At 41.1% G+C, this 27,549-nt stretch overlaps 1 protein-coding gene across 6 annotated transcripts in view; it reads right to left on the reverse strand.

Annotated features, from left to right (window-relative positions):
• The window catches only part of ZMIZ2 (zinc finger MIZ-type containing 2), a 72,710-nt gene that overhangs the window by 5,819 nt on the left and 39,342 nt on the right, over nucleotides 1-27,549 (reverse strand). For 3 of the 6 annotated variants that reach the window (XM_073622172.1, XM_073622171.1, XM_073622170.1), the window contains 17 exons: nucleotides 20,262-20,334; nucleotides 19,743-19,857; nucleotides 19,332-19,537; nucleotides 14,827-15,013; nucleotides 14,444-14,707; nucleotides 13,049-13,222; nucleotides 8,991-9,065; nucleotides 7,871-8,042; nucleotides 7,406-7,547; nucleotides 6,976-7,186; nucleotides 5,258-5,363; nucleotides 4,998-5,155; nucleotides 4,691-4,758; nucleotides 2,920-2,988; nucleotides 2,126-2,370; nucleotides 1,202-1,380; nucleotides 360-416 (listed from right to left, as the gene is read on the reverse strand). In XM_073622172.1, the coding sequence (XP_073478273.1) occupies nucleotides 360-416; nucleotides 1,202-1,380; nucleotides 2,126-2,370; nucleotides 2,920-2,988; nucleotides 4,691-4,758; nucleotides 4,998-5,155; nucleotides 5,258-5,363; nucleotides 6,976-7,186; nucleotides 7,406-7,547; nucleotides 7,871-8,042; nucleotides 8,991-9,065; nucleotides 13,049-13,222; nucleotides 14,444-14,707; nucleotides 14,827-15,013; nucleotides 19,332-19,537; nucleotides 19,743-19,857; nucleotides 20,262-20,311 (2,478 nt within the window). In that variant the 5' untranslated portion in view covers nucleotides 20,312-20,334. The remainder of the gene's footprint in view (nucleotides 1-359; nucleotides 417-1,201; nucleotides 1,381-2,125; nucleotides 2,371-2,919; nucleotides 2,989-4,690; nucleotides 4,759-4,997; nucleotides 5,156-5,257; nucleotides 5,364-6,975; nucleotides 7,187-7,405; nucleotides 7,548-7,870; nucleotides 8,043-8,990; nucleotides 9,066-13,048; nucleotides 13,223-14,443; nucleotides 14,708-14,826; nucleotides 15,014-19,331; nucleotides 19,538-19,742; nucleotides 19,858-20,261; nucleotides 20,335-27,549) is intronic. The other 3 variants (XM_073622173.1, XM_073622175.1, XM_073622176.1) reach the window with 3 other exon arrangements.

The following is a 27,549-nucleotide window of genomic DNA, read 5'->3' on the forward strand; positions in this document are numbered from 1 at the left end:
GCTAGTGTTTCTCAAAAGACCTCCAACCAAAAGTATTTATCAATAATATAGTTGTGTGTTGAAGGCTGCTTTCACACCGCTAGTTGCAAAAAGACTCGGTAAACAAAAAAACAAAACAAAAACAAAAAAAAAAAACGTATAAGCATTTTTTGGTGCTTTTTGCACCTGTGAAAAAAAAGGGACATGCGACTCAAAAAACTCACCAAGAACGCAACGGTGGGTACGTTTTTGCCACGTTTTGAACACTGTTTCCACTCATTTCAATGGGGAGATGTTTTTTTTTTTTTTTTTTTTTTTTTAATGCATCAAACATGCAACAAAAATGCAGCAGGCAGAACTTTAAAAAAAATGCAACTGACCTGCAACTGGCTGGTGTGAAGCGTTCTATAGAATTTAGTGGTCATCCATTTTTCTTCCTAATTTAGTAAGGCAAAAATGGAAGAAAAAAAAAAAAAAAACTGATCAGTGTGAAAGGGTCCCAACACTCAGGATTTATGTACATTACGGCTTTGTGGAACAATAAGCTTAACTTAGTGGTAGCTACCAGAGGAAAAACACAAAATGTAGCATGCCAAGTTAACCAGAAGCCTAGATGTAGCTACCCCTCTAGGCTCCAGTAACAGCTGTGATCGGGACAGGGAGAACCTAAGCTTGAGGATGGGTTCCTGTATAGTTAAAGTGGCATTCTAATAATATTGGCGTCTGGTACACTTTTTGCCTTCTACATTTTGGAACAAAATTGTAAAGATTACAAACTACACTTAATAAGTGTACATAGCTGTGTATACTCTAACCAGTTCAACCTCAGCTCGTGTAAATCAGAAGTTCTGACAATCTAGAATTTACAAGCAACAATAATGGTAGCCAAGGACTTTAAACCCTGGAAAAGTCCTTGGCTACCATTATTGTTGCTGGTATATGCTGAATTCAGGGATGAGGGCAAATAGCACACAGTATATGGGATAACCCACTTATTCAACATCTAGAATTTCAGAATTTATGTGCCACTACAAAAAAAAAAAAAAAAAAAAAATGGCTCACAAGCAGTGCTGTTACTACTCCTCCTTATAGAGGCTGACTTTTGCTCTTACTAGTGCCTTGCATCTTTGTAAATTTCTAGGAGTACATTTTCCCCATTCTGCAAATTGACTTTCACAGACACTATCTTTGATATTATTCCCCATCATTAATAATAGCTCACCTGTCCGGTTAGCGAGGGTCCTCCAGGCTTCTCCTGGTTCATCATGGAGCTTGGAATGTCAGACTGGTAAGAGATGGGTGGAGGGCCACCGGTGTTAAAGTCATTCATTGTTGGGGTGCCAGGATTTGATGAAGGGAAACTGCCTTCAGGGAATCCCCCTGGATTCTGGAAAGTGGGGCCTACAGACAGAAATAGCAATGTGAATGGACAGATTAACATATCCATTGCATAGGACTAGCAGAAACAAACAATCCAATTTTTACTGAATGTTGAACTCCCATCTAATCTATATAGAAAACATGAAAATATATTTAACACCCCCTGGCTGCAAGAGAGAATACTTAGTATTATGCAAAATTTCCCTGACTTTATCATTAATTTTTTTTTTTAATCCTGAATATAAAAAGACAGAAATACATGTACAAAACAGGATACATTTCCTTTAGAGACAGAATTGTCCAAACAGGGAAAAGGGAAATAGATTTCCTCTCACTTCCCGCTTGTCTATGGGACAGGAAGTAAAGGTAAATCTCTGCAATAGGAAACAGATTGCAAAAAATATATATATATGGCCAGGAGTTATAACCCTCCCTTGCTCTATCCAAAATGAGGGAAAAAAAAAGAAGTTTTGCCTATAGTTAGTTCTACATTAAATCACACTCTCCTGCATGCATGCTTGCGCTAAGGGCAGATGGGTTCCAGGAAGTAGATTGCTACATGAATCATTTGCCCTTACTAAAAATGGCCACAGCCAGAAATGCTAGGGGAGTGTTTTTCAAAGTGAGTACTTAACAAAATAAAGCACAGAGACATGGATGGATGGGGTAGTTTGCTTTGATTAATAAAAATGAATTAAATAGTGTTTTTGGTGCTCAGAAGCAGTGAAGTGAACTGCTTTAAGAATTACTAGCCTTTATGACTCACCCTGCTGGTTGCTGTAGTCAGCTCCAGTGCCTCCCCCTGACTGCATGCTGTTGAATGGAGAAGAACTTGGTCCCAGTGCAGCAATCATCTCCATGACATTCGGCATTACCATGTGTGCCGGGCTGAGACTTCTACAGCGCTTCAGAACCGGTCCATCTGCCTCCTCCTTTATATGGGTATCTGGCTTCACTGGGACTGGCTTCCAGCAACATGAAGGATCAATCGTAATCTCTTCATAGTCATAGCTAGGGAGGCAACGTTAAAAGTGGATTTGCTTGTAATTTACAAAATAAATAATAATAAAAAAAAAAAAACAAAACAAAAACAAAAACAACACACACCACACACGTTGGTAATAACAACACAATCATATAAAATTAATCACAAGTACCAATTGCTGCTTTAAAACACATTATATGAAAGCACTCATTTGTAGAGCCATTTCTTTATATCTCATTACTACAGTATTGAACTAGTTATGGTAGCAGCAGTGATCGGGTTAAAAAGGGGGAGCAAAAAAAGAGGAGCTCCGCAGGGTGCTGCCCCATTATTGTCCTATTCCAAGACAAAAGCAATTCCTTAACTGAGCTGTACTGTTTAACAGCAAAGTCATCTTAGATCTGGATATGCCATTTGGCAGAGATAGCTGAACCATGAACACGTGCTACAAAGAATTACACATCCTTTAACAAAAAAAAAGAAAAAAAAAAAAAACACAGTATTTGAACTGTGCATTTAGCCATCTGTCTGAAATTGCACTTTACTAATAAATTCTTCCAACATTCTATACTTACTTTTGAATATAGAGAAGAGTCCCCAGCATGTACTGATCAACTTCCAGGCCCTCCAAAAGGGCAGTTTTACTGTAAAGAGACCACAAACATTTAGCATTGGAATATCAGATATACACAATTGAGCAGCAGAGGTATCAAAAGCAATTATATAGCTAAATTTAGCAAGTGAAAAACACCTTACATCTCAAAAAAATAAATAAAGTTAAAAGAAGGATTCATAAATGGGGTCATAAATTTAGTGTCAAACAAGGATTTGATGCAAGTTTCAGACTCTGCTGTAAATTTCCTATACAACTATGTAGAACTAGAGTGGGATTATCAACACGTGTGTGGCATCACAAGGGCTTTTACTTCATGGCTGTAATCATGCCCCATGAAAGTGTCCACTATAATCCCACTACTGACTTCTACAATAACATGATGCACACAACTGCAGCCTAGTGGGGATTTTTTTAAATGAAAAAAATAAATAAATAAAAAAAAAAAAAAAAAAAAAAAAAAAAAAGAAGCTTACTTCTCTCAGCGTTTAGAATTGTGAAGGGCTGAAAGTGCTTGGCAAAATGAGGGAAGCAGTTTTGTACTCATTTACTTTTAGGCTGCTTTTACACTGAAAGCACCGGCCGTTAGCACTAAAGTGCCGCTCGTTTTAGCAGCACTTTTGCACCCCTTTATGGCTGTTCATTCCAATGGGCAGGGTGTTTTGGGAGCACCAAATAAACATCGCTCCCAACCCGCCGCAAAGATGCTGATTACAGGACTTTTCAGAAACGTTCTGCAAGCGGACCGCCCCCAATGTGAAAAGAAACGGAAATGAATGGGAAGCGGATTTCAGGCGCTTAGCAGAGGCTATTTTCAGCGCTTAAGTACCTAAAAACTGCCCCAGTGTGAAGCTGTTCTTGATCTATATCCCCCCAGGAGATTCCAGGTAACATAAAAATATGATCAATAATAGCATATCAAAAAGACCTGACATTATCTGGCCTTCATTTTAATCAATGGAACAAGTAGAAGTGTAAAGCTGAAAAGCAATTAAAGTGAACTTGACCTGTCCAAAATGGTTTCTAAGATAACAATGCTGAACTGCAAGTACCTTGCGGTGTCTTGTACAAGCCTAGTATTAGCCCTCAAATCAATCTCCGTGTCCTTGTTCAGCCATTTTCATTCTAGGATCAGGCTGTACAAATGGCTGCCAATTCAAAGTCAAGTTTAAAGTTCCTTCTGCTGGGCATTACTGCCTGCATCTAATATTTTCAACTGTCAAATGGACCCAGAGCAGCATTTACTGCCCAATGAAAATTTGATATTCAAGTCACATAGCTGCAATTCAGCTACCAGATTCCAAGGCACCATTGTACAAACAGGGGCCTAGGATAGTAGGGACTCGAGGGATTTTTTTTTTTTTTTTTTTAATGTTGAGGCTTACAGGCATTACAAAAAGTGCCTTCAAGTCATAGCTGTCAAACATGGAGGTGGGGTGATTCTAAAGAAGGGTGGCACAGACCCCAAAATTATTATGGTACGGTAGTTAACTCAGTTTGTCATAGAATTATTTAGCATGACAAAACACTGACCCATAAAATAAGACCTCATATGCACAAGTGCTGGTAAGAACAACTTGTACATTGGCTTCTTGTTTGTTGATTGGTTTAGATGTCAGATGCTTTACCAGTAGGTGGATAAAGCAAAACGAATGGATGCAACAGCAGTATGCAATGTTCATCTACTTTTTTTCCCCAGTAAGGCAAATTGGGACAACAAGACTGAAGCTTACTTGCACACAGGACATCTCCATGTCCCTCGCTCACAGTTCAGCTGCAGGTACGACTCCAGGTCAAAGCACTGAGAGGTTAAAAAGAAAAAATGTAAAAAAAGTAATAAAAGCAAGTAAAAACAGACAACAAAAAAAAAAAAAAAAAAGAAAAAAAAATTACCACAGTCACCATCTTTAACCAATAACACAGATTTGAAAAGTGAGAAAAGACAAAAATATAAACACAAACAAACAAAAAAAACACACACTTTAAACAGAGGGGAAACTACAGTGAATGAGAGAGCAGAATAAAGAGACATCAAATTACCTGAATGTGCCGACAGTCGTGGCCCCTGGCAGGAAGCTGTATTCGGCGGAAGGTAATTGGACATTTCAGAGATACCTTAATAGCTGTCTGTTCCACCCCATCCTCCCCATTAGGCCCAGGGGTTCCTGGGATGCTGCCACTGCTGAAATTTCTCTTAACTGAGGAAGAAAAGTTAATACTTTCAATAATCTGTACAAATCATAAAAGTAAACAAATAATGTTCAGTAAGGGATTAGTGAGTGTTCAGGACATTATCTTACTTTTGGTGATGCAGTGCTCTGCAGGGAGCAGCCTCTTCTTTATCAAACCTTGTAGGACAGATCTTACAGATGGACGATGCACCAATTGCAGCACAAACAGGTGAGACTGCAAAGAAAATGAAGACAGCTGAATGCTTGGTTGAGAAGAACAAACATCAGCAATATCCACCCATTCCAAACTATGTAGTACTACACCACCTGCTTAGTTGCTGGTTTCCCCAAATCTTGAGATAAACAACAGCTATAGGCAGGCTGTGAAAAGTTTTGGGACCTGAATCTGGTCAAAGCCCCCTTAATATTTATTCTGCGTTTTGTGCTATTATTCAAACCTAAGGCTAGAATACTTCTTTAAATTATATTATTGCTGATGTAGTCAAGTAGGAAACAAGTCTATAGAGAAAGAGGAAGTCTTGTGCCCACCGCAAGCTAGAGCTTGGGACAGTGTGATGTGATAAAAGAAGTGCCTGTATATTGTCAGGTGAGATATATCATGAATATGTATATACATGGAGGTGTTTAGCCTGGCCTGGATTGGCCCATGGGTGACCGGGCTCAGCTATATCTTGATTGTACATTATAAAATATGCTGTACCCAAAAATAAAATTGAGTAGGGTATAAATTCTGATCTCTGTTGAGTCATAATATAATATATATATATGGAATGGAGAAATGCTGGCACATATGGTAACAAATTTGACAGTAATAAAGGTGATTGCTAGTAATAGAGGTAAAAGGAGGAAGACAGAGGGTCCTTCAGGATCAAAATGTTTTAAAAAAAATAGTCCCTGAATAAGAGAAGTACAAGCTAAAAAACCATCAGGGTACATCTACCTACTTGCTTTCAGTTAGGCCCCTTTCACATGGGCGGACCGATCAAGTCCACCTATCAGTTTTTCAGGCAGACTCGATAGGACCCTCCATTATCCTCTGTGGAACGGCGAGAGCAAATGGACATGTGTCCGTATACACCCACCACATCCAATCTGATCAAAACAGATGGCTAGGGATCCCTTCCCCATCTAGCAGATTGGATGGCAGTCGGGTGTAAACAGACAGGCGGTCTGTTTACATCTGACTGCCCATAGAGGAGAGCAGGCTGTGTCTGTGTCTGATTTGTATATACAGAGCAGACATGGACTAGTCATTCGCCTGCTCCGTGGGGAGCAGCGGACGGATTGCCTGCTAAACAGGGGCACTCCTAGCAGAGTTGTGGAAGAGGCCTAGGAATGCAATACAGAGACTGATTGTCACCATGGGATTCTCATGTAGGAGACCAGAAGGCACCAAAATGAATCAAACCGTATGTACAAAAGGTACAAAAGTACATAGGTAAGCAAGTAGTCACCAGAGATGTTCAATTAGGCACGATAAACATACTGTATTGTCCATTTCCAAACTTTAGAAAATACAAAGCCCAGTAAATTACTGTCTGAACCACCACATATGAGAATTTGGAGTGGGTGGCATGTAATGCCTGAACAGAAATTATTCACAGGCTGCAGACACAAATGGCAGGCAGTATGTTCTTTTATTTACACCCAAAAAGGAAGTGTCTGATTAAAGAGTGAAAATAAAGATGGAACACAAGTGCTTGCCATAGCCATCCTAGACATTTCTTGTCTCAGGCACTTGCCATAACCTATAGTTCCAAGTCAGTATCCTGCTGTAGTCAGCAGCACCCCCCCCCCCCTCCCACCATACAGCATCTAGTACTCACACAGCAGCAGGCACTGACGGTAATCTGGATGCTGTTTCTTCCAGGCTGACACACTTGTTTCAGATAGAGGGGTTTATGGGAGGTCTTGTTGTCTCCGCGCTCAATGCTCAGTGGTGTGGAATTGACGCTGACCTGGACAGAACACGGCCAGTTTGTGTTCATCTGCCGATCTTCATGATGGTAACATTTGAACTGCAGCTCTAAATCAGGCCTAAGGACGATGCAACATTAACATCATTCAACTGGAAAAACAGCAGAAGATTCAAGCTAGATCCACAATATCTATTTTGAAACACACTACAGCAGATGCAGGGATTCTGCCTACAGTACCAGGATTCCTGGTCTCTTCGAAAGCATAAAAACTGATTAGCTGCTGTTGGCAACAGCTTCATGCTTACTTAAGTTTTTAGTAAAATGATGAAACACATACCGCATCATAAGGGTCTTGTATACAGATTCCCTCAAATGGAACACGTGGTTACTGACGGCCAGGTTATGCTGCAATCGAAAAGGCTCTAGCACAATCCCATCTCGCACTGGGAACGTCAGACGTAGCTCATCATTGGAAGCACCTAACAGCACAAATTTAGAAGTCTGAATACACACTCAAAAAAGCATGATGACACATTCTGTTAAGACCGGAATCTTCAAGGCAGGATAAAATGAAACAAGGGTACCGGTGACCTCTTCCTTCTGAAGGTGCTAGTTGCCAGGTTTCAATAGTAGACAAGAAACTAGATTAGGAAGGATATAAATACTGGTCTACAGACTTGTTCTAGGTCAGCAATTCAAAGCAATACAGCTATTGATTCAGGACAGCAAGGCAGACAGCCTATGCAGAAGAAGTGGTCAGTAATGGCAGCCTCCAAACTTCCTCAAAACAGTTCAATCTCACCTGTTGGCGACTGGTGCAGGGTGTTGTGTGGAGGTTTCACATCTTGAAGGAATGGGGACTTGACATCCTGCCCTGGTGACATATATTGTGGAGCTGTGCTACCAGGTGTCATAGGCGGTGTGGGGTTACCAGGCAACGGAGAACTGGGATATCCAGGCATTGAGCGTTGCGGCTGAAAAAAAAAGGAAAGACATAATTGAAAGTTAAATGAGTTAAATGATACTCTGGTTTACTTAACCACTTTCAGAATGCATAACAGTTAATCAGCAAATCTGATTCTCACATCTTGACGGTCTTCAACTATTTGTAACTGGTTATTAAATTCTGCTTTAACTGTAAACGTCAGTTTTTTGTTTGTTTTCGTTTCTTTAAGGCTCGGTTGACGCCATTTTTTAATGCTTTTTTGCAGAAAACGCACTACAATCCATTTAACATGCGACACGTTCACATCTATGCTTTTATCCGCTGCCACATTTTTGGAAAGAGTCAGGGACTTCAACAATCGCTTATACTGTAATTGGTTGTTGTAATGGGAGCCAAAATCCATAGGCGGACCAGGCCTGTGTACCTGAGAGACTTGCAAAGCCCTTCAACTCTACCTATATAGTAAAAACACTGCCTTGAATACATTATGGACTGCTACTGATCTTTGTAAATTTCCTTCTCCAATTGTATTCATTTAGGTTTCTTAAATGGAATATTAAAGTGCATCTAAATCCAGGATCAAAAAAAGTAATCTACTGCACTTTACAGTGGCTGCATGCCCCCCCCCCCAATACTGGTGGGCAGCATAGATGTGACCCCTTACATCAATGGTCGGTGTAGGCAAGAGATTAATCTGCCTTTGATCTTTTCTCAAGAACACTAAGCAAACTCCAGAGAAACCACCAATAAATAAAAAACACACAAAAGCCTCACAGGTGAATGAACAGCAGCATCACACCACAGCTCTTCTCCAATGTGTGTGTATATATGTGTATATATAAATGTATTTTATTAAAATACATCAGGAGCTCAGAACTGATCAAGAGCACCCCTAGAAGAATGATCTGGGGGGTAAAATTAAAACAAACCACAATCATTTTAGCAGCTTAAAGACAGCTAAAGCCTCCTTCCTCACCCCACTCATAGTTTGACTGTAGGTGAAGTTTCCTCCACTGAAGTTATTGCTTTGTCCATTGTATTGGTCAGTCAGCTGTAGAGAAAACATAAGAGGGGATTGAGTAAGTGAGATGGATCCATACAACAGGACAAACAGAACTTAATTTATTAGTTTTTATGGAGAAAGACCCTTCAGAAACCTTATTTTAGACAAGTCGATTTAGATTTCCCCTTTCACACTGGGGCGGTTTGCAGGCATTATTGCGCTAAAAATACCGCCTGCAAACAGCCTCCGCTGTTTGTTCAGTGTAAAAGCCCGAGGGCTTTCACACTGAAGCGGTGCGCTGGCAGGAGAAGAAAAAAATCTCCCGTCAGCCGCATCTTAGGAGCGGTGTATTCACCGCTCCTGCCCATTGAAATCAATGGGACAGCGCGGCTATACGAGTGGTTTTAACCCTTTTTCGGCCGCCAGCGGGGGGTTAAAACCGAAACCGCTAGCGGCCGAATACCGCGGTAAAACAGCGCTAAAAATAGCGCTGCTTTACCGCCGGTGTCTTATGGTTTCACACAAAGAGATGAACGCTGACCATTGTAAACCACTATCTTGTCTGGAAAACTTGGTCTGTTAAAGTAAGTTGAAAAATAGACATACTAGCTGGAACAAGTGAAAATAAAAGGGAAAAGCGCCTAAAATAAAAAAAAAAAAAAAAAAAAAAAAAAAGAAGAGAACAAGAACAAGAAGAGCAGCCCCAACTGTTAAGGATTGGTCAGCTTCAATTTAAGAGATTTTTGTTTTGGGGTTTAACTACACTTTAAACTGAACACACAGAAAATAGAAGCGGATGGGTTCTCATGAACAGCTGCTCCAGGTTCTGCCTGCTCCAGTTTGTTGAAATCTCTCAATGTGGTGAAACAGTTTTGTCAAAATTAGATGCATAAACAAACACTTGAATTACCAAGTGTGTTTTTTTTTTTTTTTACATATTATGAAAGGAAAGGAACCCATGCAGTTTTTCCTGGGGGGAGGACAGTAGAGGATTTTTAATTTTCCAAAATGGACAATATTTCCCTGAGATTTCCCAGCCAATGGTGGCCACAGACCTAAAGGCAAAATTGGAGATATTGGATAATGATTATCTCAGGTCTCTGGCTGCCATGCAGATACCAGAATATGTTCCAGAGTTCAAAAAAAAAAAAAAAAAAAAAAAAAAAAAAAAAAAAAAGTTACAGCTACACATTCCACAGAAGAAAATAAAAGTTACAGATAGAGATAATTTCTCACACACTTCTACAGTACATTTTCTTCCATAGAAGACTTTCCCTTTATACACACCTAGGTGTGTCCTTGAGGAGAACCACACTGACAAATGTACAGCCTATCAACAGTAGACCAGGTTAAATTCCAGACACAGTTGCTTTTGCTAGCACACAGATGTAATGAAAAAACTATAACATGATAAAAATACACACCACACACACACACACACACACACACATATTTATCAATCATTTATCTACAGCTACTGGTTGCCCATAGATTAACCTTTTGTTGAGCCAAATAAACGGATTCTCCATTCACACAAAAGTGAGGTGGTTTGAGAAATCCTCCCCACTATGTCATTGTATTCCGACAGCAGGAACTCTGCACTATCAGAATACACAGATCAGCACTGCAGCCGCTGATCACCAAAAGTTTTTCAACATTCCAGTTTCATAGAAGCTGATCACCAGATCGACTTCTGTTGAGTGGGAACAGCCAAAGATGGATGGAAATTTGCTGGTCCCTGCTGAACCGACCAATATTTCCATCCGTCTATGGCTGGATTAAGTGACCAGCAGCTGCCAGATGCTGAAAAAGACATGAGATCGTTGCATGCCTCAATTGACCCAAACTGGGTGCCATTTTCAGTTTAAAGATTCCGATTCTGAACCTGGTACATTACCTAGGGCAGTGATGGCAAACCTTGGCACCCCAGATGTTTTGGAACTACATTTTCCATGATGTTCAACTATACTGCAGAGTGCATGAGCATCATGGGAAATGTAGTTCCAAAACATCTGGGGTGCCAAGGTTCACCATCACTGACCTATGGTGTTCTGGACTAAACCCAGTAACAGAAAGAAAGCCTGGGAGCCTACACCTTTGAATACAAGTCAGCAACCATATTTCTATACTTACAGGGTTGCTTTAAATAAGGTAGGGTGGCCATATTTGTGTAGAATACACTAGCCAGTCCAAGAACCATAGACCAATCAAAATGACTAATAGTTTCTGACAAAGTATCCAGCAGTTTACAAAGTATATTTTACCCCCCCAAAAAAGATTCCTTTTGTGTTGTTGAGTTATTTGTATAGCTCATAGTAAACGTAACACAAAGTTTATTTTCTAGATTGCTGGCAATCCTGTTAGTTCCCCTTGGTTAACGTTTCAGACTGACCACGCAAAGCAGGAAAGCATATCTATGCTGGGTGGCCAGATGGCATCCCTGGGATAGTTGCTAGAAGATACAGGACAACGTAGTTGTATTTTATTACAGTTAGACTTGAGGACACTCCCCCTTTCCAGCCCTGCTATGAAGAGTCCAAATTAATTTATTGATGTTGTATTAAAAGACAGCCAATGTGTCTTGGGGGTCAAAGGAACTCCCCCTTCATCAGGGCTTCAGTTAAAAATGAGAACCTTGAGTGGACTCAAAAGAAGGCTTTCCAGTTTGAATCTGTGCAGGGAAGCAGATTGCTAGATTAGGATTCCTGGCCAGTGGGCTCTTAAAATGTTTCTTGCCCTTTCACTACCTTGTTTAAACCTATATCAAAGTCCCTGCGTCTCTTGGATGCCCCCCCCCCTTTTTTTTTGTTTCCATTACTTTTTATTAAGAATTTCAACGAAGTACAAAAGTCAACTAGGAAGCATGTGACGCCCCTTTTTTTCCCCTCATTGGAGTCCATTGTACTATACCTATCCACTTGCTAGGTAGGTGTGCCCACCACCACATGGGAAAAAGGTATGCAAAGGAAGGGTGTGCGGTCACGATCCCACCAAATTAATTAGAACCCTTCATCGGGCATGTTCAAAGTATTCCTGTGAGTTCTTAAACACTGTCGTTCTTTTCCTTGTGATCATGCAATAAAGAAAAAGCTTTGCATTTAGAAACAAGCTGAGCGGTTTGTGGATTACATATCCATGGTATACACCTTGACCGATCAGGGGTGTTGCAGCATCCTTTTAACCATTCAGCTGGTTCCAGTATAGTGTGCTGGATCCTTGTGTGTACAAAGCAATCAATGTTTAAAGTGGTATTAAACTCAAAAGTAAACATATATTCTATTGCAGCTCATCAATTCTTAGATGAAGTGGCTGCATTAGTTTTTTTAGGCTTTCTCCTTTATTTTCACCTGGTGATCTGGCCAATCATTTTTTGTTTTTCAGCAGAACAAGCTCACTTGCAGATGTAGCAGTTAGAGGGTTGAGACAAACCATTTACCATGGACAGGGGGTGCTTACAATGGTCAGCTTTTATGCAAAACCTTTTATGCCAAAACAAAACAAAAAAAAAAAAAAAAACACAAAAACAAAACTGTTGCTCAAACTGACTTCCTAAAAAGTGTGAGCTGGAGGTTGATCACCAGGTGAAGCGGGGAAAAACTAAAAAAGAAAAACAAATGCAGACATCGCATCTAATACTTGGTAAGCTGCAATATGTTACGGTTTTGGGCTTAAATACTACACTTATCTACAGTCGGCCATATATGTTCCAGGTTATATATTTTGGCTGTAGTACCGCTGCTTTATTGTACTTTTAGGTATAAATAAAACCTACAATTAAATCAAATAATTTAAGATAGGAGATCGGTCTGCAATGTAACTTCCTAAAAACTGAATGCATATTATCTTTGTGAAGAGGTATAAACTTTAGGAGGCCTAAAACGTTTAATGTGCCCAGCTTCATAAAGGCATGACATATACCCTGCAAGTCTGAGCCCAATAAATGAGAGTTGAAAACAAGACAGTAGTGGGCCACAAGGACAGATGTATAACATAGGAACATAAACAGATAAAGCTACATAGAAGTAACCTACCTTGTAAAAATGTCCCCCAGGACCCGCCTGGGACATGTACTGCGTCATGTTCTGCTGTACACGGTGCCCAGGGTAGGAAGGTGATGGGGCAGACTGTTGAGGGGCAGAAGGGGCATACTGGGCTGCATGCTGTGGATACTGGCCCCCTTGTATGTACTGCTGAGGTGCATAACCCTGTATAAAGAGCAAAACAAAAACACAACAGTAATCTAACATAGAAGTGAAATGGAGCAAAACGTAACAAACAGAATCATTTATTAAATCCTAAGTGGATTTTGTTTGCTTACAACCATACCTTTTACTCTGGCTGTTAGCCACATAACTACAAAAAAAAGTCTTCAAGTACATAAACTATGTTCATCCTGCAAGAAATCTAGTAAGCTCCTGTAGTGAGCTGAAAAAGTAGTGTTGTTGCTGTACTAAAATCCCAAGCAATGTTATCAGCCCTTCCTGAGCTCCTCTCTGCTGGACTACACAACACCTCCCCCTTACAATTATAGGAGGAAGGGGGTGAATGTTTTCTTGCCCTGCAGAAAAGAACTGGACAAGGATGACAACTGGACAGCATTGTCCTAGTACAGGAAGTGGGTTAGGACTGGAGGAGAACATATCAAACTCAATTCTCACCTCATAACATGTGTTTTGTTGCCCTAAACCTCCTGATAAACACTGTTTGAGAGAAGACTGAGGACAACACTGAATTCGTCGCAGGATCAATATTTTTTTTTTTCACATATCGAACCAATAACATAACTAGCAGACCAAGAAAAAGAGAAAACATAGTTGGGCTTACACACTTTTACCTTCTTGCTTTTACTACTTAATACGATTTCTCTTTAACACATTAACCGCAGTTGCTAATAATGAATCATTTGGGCAACAAAAGAAATGATCTAAGATGACCACACAAGCTATTAAATCTCTTCACTACTAATCAGAGATCTAACCATTTGTTGGCAATAACTGCATTTGCAACATATCGCAGAATGAGCAAGAATGTGATTCTAATGAGATAAACTGTCAACAGGCAGTAAAGTCTTTCAATAGTAAATAGATTTAAAATTCAGTGTAGTCCCAACAGATGACAAGATGTGGTCATGGTAGGTCAGATTTATTTTTTCCCCCCCATCTCATGATTGTATTGCTGCAATACAGACCTGCAGTGGGATTATTTTTTGTCCCCCATTCCTGCTGCTTATAACCCTCAACTTCATGCAACACTTTGACTCTTGAAAACAGCGTCATTTACCACCATAGTGATAATACTATCACATCAAACATCGTAATGCAACAAAGCAAGTCTATGCTTAATAGAGAGACAGGTGAAGTGGGTTTTTTAATTATAAAACGTTCTGAAGTCAAAACAATGGCATAAAGTTCAGTCTCTGGACTCACCTCACTGGAATATGTTCTCTTCACTGTCTGCCTAGGCATTGGTTGGCCTTGTAGCTGCCCAGTGTAACCATTAGGTGGTATCCTTTGCCCGGTGTACATAGGGTTCATGCCTGGAGCTCTTGAAGCATTCATGCCCATTTGAGCCATGCCGGCAGCACTCATAACTGATCCCATGCCTGCAGAATTCATTCCACCCTGCATGGAGGGTCCACGGGGTCCAGAATGAGACATGAACTGCCCACCATAATTATGAGAAGGCCCCACCTGCACATAAAAACACCAAAATTACATTTCTGAAAACATGAACAGAAAAGGCAAAAGAATGCAAGGATTGACTATACAAGAACAGGTGGGAAAATTCTCAGGGGCCATACACCACTCACCCCTCCGTATTGGTTTAGTTCTTGGCTCTGCTTTTCCTGCAGTGCAGCTACAGTTGCTGTTGCAGTTGCCGTTGCAGTAGCTGCTGCCACTGCTGCTGCAGCAGCCGCTTGTGTAAAGTCGGTAGGACCACGACCTGTGTGCTGAGGCATGCCTAGCCCACCAGCAGATGTAGGTCCTCCAGGATAACTGGTAATAAAGACAGACAAAAAAAGTTAAGGTTACTGCACCAGAACACCCCCACATCAATTAAAAGCACAACTCCAGTCAGAAATCATACACAGTTGAAACCCATATGCAGGAACTGTTTTATAGGTCAATTATACAGTTGTGCTCATAAGTTTACATACTCTGACAGCATTTATGATTTCTTGACCATTTTTCAGAGAATATGAATGACACCAAAACATTTTTCACTCGTGCTTAGTGTTTGGCTGAAGCCATTCATTATCAAACTTGTTTACTTTTTAAATCATAATGGCAACAGAAACCAACCAAATGGCCCTGATCAAAAGATTACTTACCCAGGGGATTTTGGCCCGATAACATGCACACAAGTTGACACAAAGAATTGTCAAAGGATCTGCAGGAAAAGGTAGTTGAACTGTATAAAAACAGAAAAAGGGATATAAAAAGATATCCAAGGAATTGAGAATGCCAATCAGCAGTGTTCAAACTCTAATCAAGAAGTGGAAAATGAGGGTTTCTGTTGAAACCAAACCACGGTCAGGTAGACCAACTAATATTTCAGCCACAACTGCTAGAAAATTTGGATGTAAAGAAAAACCCACACATAACTTCAGGTGAAATACAGGACTCTCTGAAAACATGTGGTGTGGCTGTTTCAAGATGCTCAATAAGGAGACACTTGAAGAAAGATGGGCTGCATGGTGGAGTCGCCAGAAGAAAGCAATTACTATGAAATGCCACAAAGTATTCCGCTTATAATACGCCAAACAGCACAGAGACAAGCCTCAAACCTTCCAGCACAAAGTCATTTGAAGTGATGAGACCAAAATGGAGCTTTTTGGCCACAACCATAAATGCTACATTTGGGGAGGAGTCAACAAGGCCTATGATGAAAGGTACACCGTTCTTACTGTGAAACATGAAGGTGGATCGCTGATGTTTTGGAGATGTGTGAGCTACAAAGACACAGGAAACTTGGTCAAAATTGATGGCAAGATGAATGCAGTATGTTACCAAAAAATACTGGAGGAACATTTGCATTCATCAGCCAGGAAGCTGCGAATGGGGATGTACTTGGACATTCCAACATGACAATGATCCAAAACACAAGGCCAAGTCGACAGGTCTTTGGCTATAGCAGAATAAAGTGAAGGTTCTGGAGTGGCCATCTCAGTCTCCTGACCTCAATATCATTGAGCCACTCTGGGGAGATCTCAAACATGCAGTTCATGCAAGACAGCCCAAGAATTTACAGGAACTGGAGGCTTTTTGCCAAGAGAAACAGGCAGCTTTACCATCTGAGAAGATAAAGAGCCTCAGCCACAAATACCACAAAAGACTTCAAGCTGTCATCGATGTTAAAGGGGGCAATACACGGTACTGAGAACTGGGTTATGTAAACTTTTGATCAGGGTCATTTGGGTAGTTTCTGTTCCCATTATGATTTAAAAAGAGTAAACACAGTTGATTGATAATAAAATGGCTATAGCCAAACACTAACCACAGGTGAAATAAATGTTTTTGTGTGCCCATTCATATTCTCAGAAAAATGGCCAAGAAATCAATATCTGCACAGGGTATGTAAACTTATGAGCACAAATGTTTGTAGACTCTTGTTACCCACCTGCCCTTGCTGTGCTCCATGAAGGTGACAGTCTTTCATTGCACAGTCTCCATCCCTCCAATCTGTATCCTGCCTGCTCTTGGGAGTAATAGTAAACACTGCCAAATATCCTTACAAGACACTCAATTCACCTTCCCATAATAAAATGATGATTCAAAACACTACCATTTGGCAATTCAGTATTAACTCAGATTTCAGGCAAAAGAGTGGAGCTGCAACATTAATGACTTTTGCTGCAGGAATTGAAAATTACTTTTCTCGAAAAAGATGTTCTGAAAAGAACCAACTGTTTAGAACAGTGGTCTCCAAACCGCGGCCCACGGGTTGAATGTGGCTCGGTTTGCCCTTAACTGGCCCTCGGTTCACTTTTCCTTCCACTGATACCACTGATGAGGGCATAATAACTTCTAATAATGACACCAAGGAAGGGGTACTAGCCCTCTCGCTTTCACCAACGACAGGGTACAATTCCTCCCGTTGACACCAATGATGGGGGCACTATTTCACCTACTTGGCACAGGCACCATGTCATTTTTTTAATCTCACTGACCATCAAACCCAAGATATTTCTACCCTCACTGGTCACAGTTCTGCCCCCTAAAGTCTGAAGGACAATAAACTGGCCCTTGGTTTAGAAAGTTTGGAGCCCACGGTTTAGAACAAGCCATGTTTAATTAATATGCAGACCTGCTTAGTAATGCCCTGGTGAGCTTATCTCTTTGCAAACCATCTACATAGGCCATAGGCTTTGACTCAGCATACTCTGCAGACTCCAATGATTGTAATCGTTATTGGCTATGCATTATGTTAATTCACACGCATCAAAGCAACAAATCATTTATTTTGAAAGGGCTGGCAGTGAATCATAACACCCTAAAAAAATGCACACAACACGTTGAGGTAAAAAGGCAGGTTTCACTACACGTTATTGCAATTCAAAAAGTTGACTGGGCCCCAATTCTAATTCAAGATTAGACACATAGGAATTGATTTCCTAAAACTGGAGCATGGAAAAGCTGGTGCAGCTGTGCTTGGTAGCCAATCGGCTTCTAACTTCAGCTTGTTCAACTAAGGCCGGCCATACACGGAACTAATTTTTTTCCTGCAACCACGAGTTGCAGGGGAGAAATTTGCTTTATTCCCCCTTCAACACAGACCATGCTGATGCAGGAATCCCTCCTGATGAGCCATTGTCTTCTCCTGGCAGGGGAAGCCGTCCCCACCGGGAGAAGACAGCGATAATCGCAAGAGAATCCGGCTGGTTGTACTCTGCCAAGATTTGAACCGTGTATGGCCGGCCTAAGCTTTGAGTATATATATTTTTTATAAGATTCTGACTGATTGTTCTCTACACCAGTTGTTCTCAACCCTGTCCTCATGTACCCACGACAGGACATGTTTGCTAGTTTTCCTTTATCTGGCACAGGTGCTTTACATCAGAGTCTATGGCTTGGTATTTTGGACAGCTATTTTATCTAAGAGAAATTCCCAAAACATGGCCTGTTGGGGGTACTTGAGGACAGGATTGAGAACTACTGATCTACACCATTCCTCTGCAGTGCAACGCCCAGTGCACTTTTTGTATGTACTTACATGACAAACAGGATGTTCATTTAGAGATTTTCAGTGGTGTGATATTGTATTTAACATAACCTATCAAAAGTTGAGCCAGTATGCACAAAGCAACGCTGGTGCCCAGGTACACAGCCATACACCCAGCTAATGTGCATTCCACTCTGTATGCCAAGAACGTCCATAGACTGAATTTGTAAGTATGCTGGCCCAGCTGAAAAATGGCTGCCTCCAGTGTAACCAGATGTTACTGAACATTATGGCCCCTATGTGTTTTTACATTGCCCTATATAAAATGTAACACACACTAGTGATGTCCTATTGCTATGTAATGTGCACAGCAATTGCAAAGCACCCAAGTGGTTATTTCTGTGCTTACTATCCCTTTACAAACCATGAGTTTTAAATTATATTCACACTTTAACCACTTCACATCCGCGCTATGGCCGAATGACGGCAAAAGCGCGGGCCTGAATTCCTGGGAGGCCTTCACATGACGGCCTCCGCTGTGCACACGCCCTGCAGGGTGCACGCCGTGATCACCGAGTCACTGAGACTCGGGTGATCACCGATCCAAGTAAGGGGCCGGTCCAGGCCCCTTACCATGTGATCATCTGTCAGCCAATGACAGCTGATCACATGATGTAAACAAAAGATCGGTAATCGTTTTTTCCACTCACGCTGATAGCGTGAGTAGAAAAAAAAAGCCGATCACCGGCTCAGATGTGAGGGACATCGGTCCCGAAGTGGAAGAGGCACATCTGCCCCATCAGTGCCACCTAACAGTGCCCACAAGTGCCACCTAACAGTGCCCACCTGTAGGCAAAATATACCCTATAACAAAATATATATATAAAATTTTTTTTTTTTTTTTTTAAATTCAGTTTTTTACATTTTTTTTTTTTAACAAAAAGAAAAAACTGCAGGGGTGATCAAATACCACCAAAAGAAAGCTCTATTTGTGGTGAAAAAAAAAAAAAAAAAAAATGATAAAAATTTCATTTGGGTACAGTGTTGTATGACCGCACAATTGTCATTCAAAGTGCGACAGCACTAAAAGCTAAAAATTGGTCTGGACAGGAGGGGGATTTAAGTGCCCAGTAAGCAAGTGGTTAAAATTACCTGTTTGGGTAGGCTGATCCCCCTGGATAGCCTCCACGTCCGTACATGCTCTGTTGAAGATAACCCTTTCCAGCAGCCCCTTCAGAAAATGCTTGCTGGCCAATAAATTGGGGGCTCCCCATTCCTCCTCCACTGCCAGGCAGGCCTGGCATGACTCCGCCCCCTGTGGGGCCTCCACTGGGCACCATAGGATTTCCAAGAACCTGCTGACAAAAGAAAGACAGATCAGCAAATCATAAAAAGGGGCACACAAATGACATCCACAGTTCAAGCACAGCTCACAGTAAAAGAAGCACTGAAGACAGAATTTCATCTGACAGAGAAAGGGTTAAGCAAAGGAGAAGTCTTGAACAGGGGAGGGGTTAAGGCTGAGCAGCCCAGCGGGCTCCACCTTTAGTGACATCATGTTACCTGGCTCTGCGACGTGTTGCTCAAACCCCAGACAGTGGTTACCACGGAGAGCGATCCAGGAGCTTGATTGGTGTTTTGTTGCCAGGGAACAGACTCGTATGCAAATGAACCATCACTGTTTAGGGCAGAGGCGGGAGTTATTGGTGTGCGCACAATTCACACGGAGAATGTTTAGCTACAAGACACACTGAAACTGCAAATATCAAATCAATACAACTGTCTGATATGGGAGCAGCTTTTCTTTCCCTGCTGCAAGCCTTCATTCCTGCCAGATTTACTTTGCATGATAATAGCTTGCAGATCTCTACAGAGATTAGGAAAGCTTTTCTAACTAGCTTTGTAGGAACATATACATTATAAAATGCAATCTACTGGCAGGAAAAAAAAATCATTTGATTTGACATGAACACAAAGAATAGCCATTGCATGCACAAATACATGACCTGAATATATAGAAGAACATGGGGCATGCAAGAGCACAATGACTAAATGACAGACTATAAAACACGGGCATCTCACCTGTGTCCTGTGCCAGGGTGTGATGGTTTCATGGGGTTCATGGAATTCATTTGCAGGTGGCTCTCGTCACTGGCTGCAGAGATAGAGATAGATTACTTGTAACATCTCTCCGTGATGCTTACTTCCCCAGAGGCTTGTCACGGCACCTTTAAATCACCCTGCATGACTCATAGCTTTCCCTTTATAATTATGCAGCATGCAGAATACACGCTGCAGTGCACTTTCCTCCTGCAAAGGTTAATGTTCCGCTCATCTGCCCCCGGCCTTCCCTCTGGTCACATGACCATGCATTCTGTACACAGGACGTGGAAGCTGGCACAATGCCTGCATCTGGCACTAGTTACACAGACACCCCTTGATTAACCTTCCCGCTGCCAGCAACATACAACAGTAGTATCAGATTTAAGGGGGGGAATAAATAAATATGACCTCGTTATTTGGGAGAGAGAGCTATAATATATATATATATATATACATATATACATACACACACACACACACACACACACAAACACACACACACATACTCCCCTCCGAGATCTGGTACCTAGCAAACTGGTCACTAAGAGACGAACACATATATGGATTAATATACAAACATATTAAAAATTCTATATATACACACATATATATTAATAAAAGAGGTGACCATGGAGGGAAGCACACTGAACTGTATGTAGGAGATGATTGGCATTTGTGGGGTACACAGCACACCCCCTCTAAAGAGTTGTGGGTGTCAGTACAGGGCGTGCTCAGGAAGAGGGGGGCCCAGGACGAGGAATGCAGACAGGGGACAGGAAGGAAATGAGCAGAGGTGGGAACGGAAAAAGCTGCGCAGTGGGTGGGAGAAAAGCATACAGCTGAGAGCAGAGGGTAAAACATGAGCAATGAGAAGAGGGAGGTGACAGGTGTCACACTGTCCTCAGATAAACTAGAGGCAGCAGAGAAAAGGCAAATTTCTGAGTAAGCTAGGAGGGCGTTGGAACCTCCCAACAGCACCACCACAAAATCTCATCAACTTTAAAGGGGGGGGGGGGGGGGTTGTCGGGATAAAAAAAAAAATTGCCAAATTCGGTGACAAACCAGAGCTACAGCTCGGCCCCTGGTCATGTCGGAGACACCCACGTAATATGCTGATTATTCTTAAAGAGATCAGGGAATAATGAGAACGGACAATTAAAAAGGGATTCCCATTTATTAGCTCCTAAGAGAAAGGTTTTTCAAAAAATATATAAAATGGCAGAACTACTACTCTGTAGAGTAATTTTGGCTGCCGAAAATACGTTATTGGCATTTTGCCAACAGAGGAAAAGATGCCGAAAACACTCATCGCATGTTTTTCATAGGTCGTAACAGGGGTGCGTTCTTGATGAGTTCTTGCTGCATTTTAAATGCATTTCAACAGGGAGGTGGGGTTTTTTTTTTTTTAACTGACCAAAGATGCAGCAAGCAAGACCACAATGGACCAGTGTGAAGACCATACATAAGATTTATAGGGTTGCATTTTTCTTGCGCTAATGGGAGGACAAATTCATATTTATTAAAATGGCAAAAAAATTATATAAATTTTTTTAAATTAAACTGTCATTTTCAGTTTTAAAATTTTCATTTTGGTGCACCTCTACTACTTCAAGTCTATACAAAGTTTTTTTTTTGTTTTTTTTAAAAAGGAAAAAAATAGGAAATGTATGTAGGTCTGCATGTACGTACATACATACAGTGCCTTGCAAAAGTATTCGCCCCCCTTTGGCTTTTTACCTATTTTGTTACATTATAGCCTTTAGTTTAAAAAAAACATTGATCTGAATTATATGTGATGGATCAGAACACAATAGTCTAAGTTGGTGAAGTAAAATTAGAAAAATATATACATAAAACTAATTTTCAGAAATAAAAAAACTGATAATTGGCATGTGCTTATGTATTCACCCCCTTTGTTATGAAGCCCATAGAAAGCTTTGGTGCAACCAATTACCTTCAGAAGTCACATAGTTAGTGAAATGATGTCCACCTGTGTGCAATCTAAGTGTCACATGATCTGTCTTTACATATACACACACACCTTTTTGAAAGGCCCCAGAGGCTGCAACACCTAAGCAAGAGGCACCACTAACCAAACACTGTATGAAAAGGTGTATTTACAGGCCCAAAAATACACCACTCAGCGCCAAGGGTCCTGGCAGTTCCAAAGCAGTAATGAATAAATAAAAAAAAGAGGGAACAAAATAAATATATAAAAATGACACTAATTTGTTAAAAAGTGACAAAAAGTCTCATATATGACTAAACAGAGAAGCAGCCGTTTAAAATTACAGGGAAATCATCATAAATAGTGACATAACAAAAAACAAAATGATCATTGTAACACACTAAAAACGGCGCTAGTGTTGAACTAAACGGATAATGTGGCCAACTACACATGCAAAAAAAGTCCTTAGAGAGAGAAGAGCAGTAAGCACAATGGTTCAGATAGTGTTCATAAGTGATCAAAGTAGAGAAGTTCAGCGTGCACCTTCCACCGATCCATCCACTTCCACCCTGTGAGAACACACTCCCCTCAGGGGGTTAAACTCACCAAAGCCTAATAATTATAAGCATCCAAGAAAGGAGAAATCCAAGCCACCAGCCACTGTCAGCAACCCTCCAGAGGAATCCATACCACAACCAAACATCAATACACAGTGAGCTCACTGTGTATTGATGTTTGGTTGTGGTATGATCCTTGGCGGTACATGTGTCAAAGTCTGGTGATTTATGAGACCTGACCATCTTGGATTCCTCTGGAGGGTTGCTGACAGTGGCTGGTGGCTTGGATTTCTCCTTTCTTGGATGCTTATAATTATTAGGCTTTGGTGAGTTTAACCCCCAAGGGGAGTGTGTTCTCACAGGGTGGAAGTGGATGGATCGGTGGAAGGTGCACGCTGAACTTCTCTACTTTGATCACTTATGAACACTATCTGAACCATTGTGCTTACTGCTCTTCTCTCTCCAAGGACTTTTTTTGCATGTGTAGTTGGCCACATTATCCGTTTAGTTCAACACTAGCGCTGTTTTTAGTGTGTTACAATGATCATTTTGTTGATTTTGTTATGTCACTATTTATGATGACTAACCAAACACTGCCATGAAGACCAAGGAACTCTCCAAATAAGTAAGGGACAATGTTGTTGAGAAGCAGCACAGTGGTGTAGTGGGTAGCACTTTCACCTAGCAGCAAAAAGGGTCACTGGTTCAAATCCCGACCATGATACCATCTGCCTGGAGTTTGCATGTAATCCCTGTGCTTGCGTGGGTTTCCTCTGGGTACTCCGGTTTCCTCCCACACTCTAAAGATATGCTAGTAGGTTTATCAGATCTTGTCTAAATTGGCCCTAGTATATGTATGAATGTGTGTTAGGGACCTTAGGTTGTAAGCTCCTTGAGGGTAGGGACTGATGTGAATGTACAATGTATATGTACAGTCACATCAAGTGTACATCCAGCTAAATCCCTAGCCTAGGCTTTAAATACCAACCTACTGGTTCTCTTAGTTCCTCTCAAGAACTTCTGCTCTCTATCTCCCTCATCACTTCCTCCTATGCGCGTCTCCAGGACTTTTCCAAAGCCTCTCCAATCCTATGGTTTGCCTTACCCCAATCTGTTTGCTTATCTCCTACTCTATTAGCTTTTAGACCAGGGATCCTCAAACTACGGCCCTCCAGCTGTTGCAGAACTACACTTCCCATGAGGTATTGTAAAACTGACATTCACAGACATGACTAGGCATGATGGGAATTGAAGTTCCTGAACAACTGGAGGGCCGCAGTTTGAAGACCCCTGTTTTAGACGATCCCTGAAAACCCTTCTCAGAGAAGCCTACCCTACCCACACCTAACAACTGTTTTTTTTTTTATTTTCTCCATCAGCTCATCTATCACACTTATTACCTTTTGTTTCCACTTGACCCTCCCCTCTAGATTGTAAGCTCTAACGAGCAGGGCCCTCTGATTCCTCCTGTATTGATTTGTATTGTAAGTGTACTGTCTGCCCTCATGTTGTAAAGCGCTGCACAAACTGTTAGCGCTATATAAATCCTGTTTAATAAAAATAATAATATTATATGTAAAAGTGCTGCGTAAATTGACGTCCCTATATAAGCACTTGAAATAAAAGTACAAGTGAGGGTTAGATTATATAGATATATATATTTTTATTCAAATCTTTGATGACCCCTAGGCGCACCATCAAATCTATCATAACCAAATTGAAAGAACATGACACAACAGCAAACCTGCTAAGAGACGGCCGCACACCAAAACTCACGGGCAAGGAGGGCATTAATCAGAGAGGCAGCACAGAGACATAAGCTAACCCTGGAGGAGCTGCAGAGTTCCACAGTAGAGACTGGAGTATCTGTACATAGGACGACAATAAGCCGTACGCTCCACAGAGTTGTGCTTTACGGCAAAGTTCTCAGAAGAAAGCCATTATTTTCAGAAAACAACAAAATGGCACGTTTTGAGTTTGTAAAAAGGCATGTGGGAGACTCCCAAAATGTATGGAGGAAGGTGCTCTGGTCTCATGAGGAGACTAAAATATTACTTTTTGGCGATCAAAGAAAACGATATGTCTGGCGCAAACCCAACACATCACATCACCCAAAGAACACCATCCCCACAGTGAAACATGGTGGTGGCAGCATCATGTGGGGATGTTTTTCAGCAGTCAGGACTGGGAAACTGGTCAGAGTTGAGGGAAAGATGGATGTTGCCAAATTCAGGGATATTCTTGAGCAAAACCTGTACCACTCTGTGTGTGATTTGAGGCTAGGACGGAGGTTCACCTTCCAGCAGGACAATGACCCCAAACACACTGCTAAAGCAATACTTGAGTGGTTTAAGAGGAAACATGTAAATGTGTTGGAATGGCCTAGTCAAAGCCCAGACACCAATCCAATAGAAAATCTGTGGTCAGATTTAAAGATTGTATACAAAGTGCAGCTTCCAAGACCTTGTTTTCATAAGATCTGTGGTTAGTTTCTCTTAAATAACTGATGAGGCTGCTCTGCTTGAACTGCCCACCCACCAACATGCAGGAGAGATGCCAACAATAGATACCTGTTTTTTCATTCAACCAGTGGGTTGGGGAAAAAAAAAAAAAAATATATATATATATATATATATATATATATATATATATATATATATATATATATATATATATAAAATTTTTTAAACACACACACACACACACACACACACACTCTTGCCCCATCCACCCACTCAATATAGATGTGAAATCCTCCTTGCCGAGTAATCATTTTGTGACAGCGAGGAGACTCCCCCACCGTCAAAATACAGTTTAGTGCTGCAGTATATAGCCTGCAGTGCTGCTCAAGCAAAAAACACACACCAGCAGGATGATTGAACAGAAGTCAAATCATTAGATCAACTTCTGTTTAACCACTTTGCCAACATATGAATCGAAATTTGGCTGGCTCCTACTGAACCAGCTGAATTTTGATCTATGTATGGCCAGCTTAACCCTTAATAAAACGAGACAGAGAACATTGGTTTCCACCAACAAGGTTCAATTAGAAAGACTGGCCATACACAAGCAGAGATCCACTAGTCTCCCTTGAGTGAACAGGTATCTCCCGAGTCTAGCAGTGGCTATTGCATGAATTCTCATAGTCATACAGGCAAATAACATGCGCTGAAGTCCCGATGGTTTGCTCCCTCCCCCCAGCATGCACCTTACAGGTGTTTGAGTTATAGGTTTTTTGGGGGGGAGGAACAAGTACCAAATTCCTGTTGGTGCCCACTCCCACCTCCGCAAATCCTTGCCTAGGCAAGAATGATGTCCTTGCCCTGGCCAATCCCCTCGGGTAGACTCCTGGGATACCAATCACATGTCTCAGGAGCCTGCAGGACCATTTACAAAGCACTGTGCGAGCAGGTGCATGCACAGAGATGGCAGCACCGAGGACCCACAGTGGTAAGAAGACCTGGCAGGGGGAAGACAGCACTGGATCCCAAGTACTGTTAAGTAACTGATTTTTAACAACAAACTGAAGGTCTGCTTTAAGGTGGTCTGGTTCTTCCCTGGCTATACCCAATTGTTATAGAGATGATCTATTTTAAACCACATTTAAAAGCTAAACTCCAAGTTTAATAAAGTTTTAATAAAAATAAATAAAAAAATAAAAATCACATATTTAAAATTAAAAAAAATCATTATACCAAAAATTACTAAAATGCATAAACTGTTGTAAACAACCGAATATGACTCACCATCAGCTTTTTGTGATCCCTACAGCAGCACTCAGCCTAGAAGAGGGAGAGCCAGTACTTTAGGTCATTGATCTTTGCTGCATTCATGCAACAAGGAACATGCTGGCAGAAGGAGAAAGCATAGACATGACAATGGTCAGTCTGATGTTGGTGCTTCAGTGTTCAGTCAGACTGGAGGGTAGGTAGGTGACCCCATGTGTTGCTTAAGGCCTGGTTCACGCTAATGCGGTTTTGAATCACATAAGAATGGAAAGAACATTGCTTCCAATGGTGCCCGTTCACATCAACGCAATGCATCTACGATGCGACTTTCGGGAAGGGCCCTGTGCTACTTTGGTGCATTGCAGTGCAATTTTGTGGTCCATAGACTACATTTCAATGGAAATGCAACAAAAATCAAATCTACATTTTATGAGATTGAGCCCAGGTTCACACTGACAGCAGGAATGAAGTTGTGTGCGTTCAGCTGAAGTCCCGACTTCGGGGGCATTTTCAGAGACATCTGTGTGGGTTGCTGCACAAATGTCTATGGAAAAATCGCACCCTAAAGTCGCCAAAAGTAGTACAGAAACTACTTTTGGGAATTGGTGCGCTGCCGCAAATGCTAGTAGGCTAGAAATACCTAATATAATGTGGAAATAAAAATGGTTTTACAATTTGGTCATAAATACATTAACTACATGACTAGTCCCTACTTAAAAAAAAAAAAAATAATAATAATAATTCGCTTGAAGCTTAATATACCTATTTAGTACAGTAAATAACCAGATTTTACCTTCTATTCCTGCTATTACCTGGCTAGTATAGATTTTTCTTTTAAGAAATCTATTTTCATCTCTGCTTATTGATACTTTATTTTTAAAAGGTCACTTGCCCTATTTATTGTGACCTCAAATTGTTGCTGATAAAATGCATGGTAAATAGGAAAATAAAAAAGGTTTTGTGTGTATATAAAAGAAATTACAAACCCCCAAAAACTACCCTTGCATGATGGTTCCTACACTTAAAGTGGAAGT

The sequence above is a fragment of the Aquarana catesbeiana genome, linkage group LG03, assembly GCF_042186555.1.
Source record: "Aquarana catesbeiana isolate 2022-GZ linkage group LG03, ASM4218655v1, whole genome shotgun sequence".
Classification (NCBI taxonomy): domain Eukaryota; kingdom Metazoa; phylum Chordata; class Amphibia; order Anura; family Ranidae; genus Aquarana; species Aquarana catesbeiana.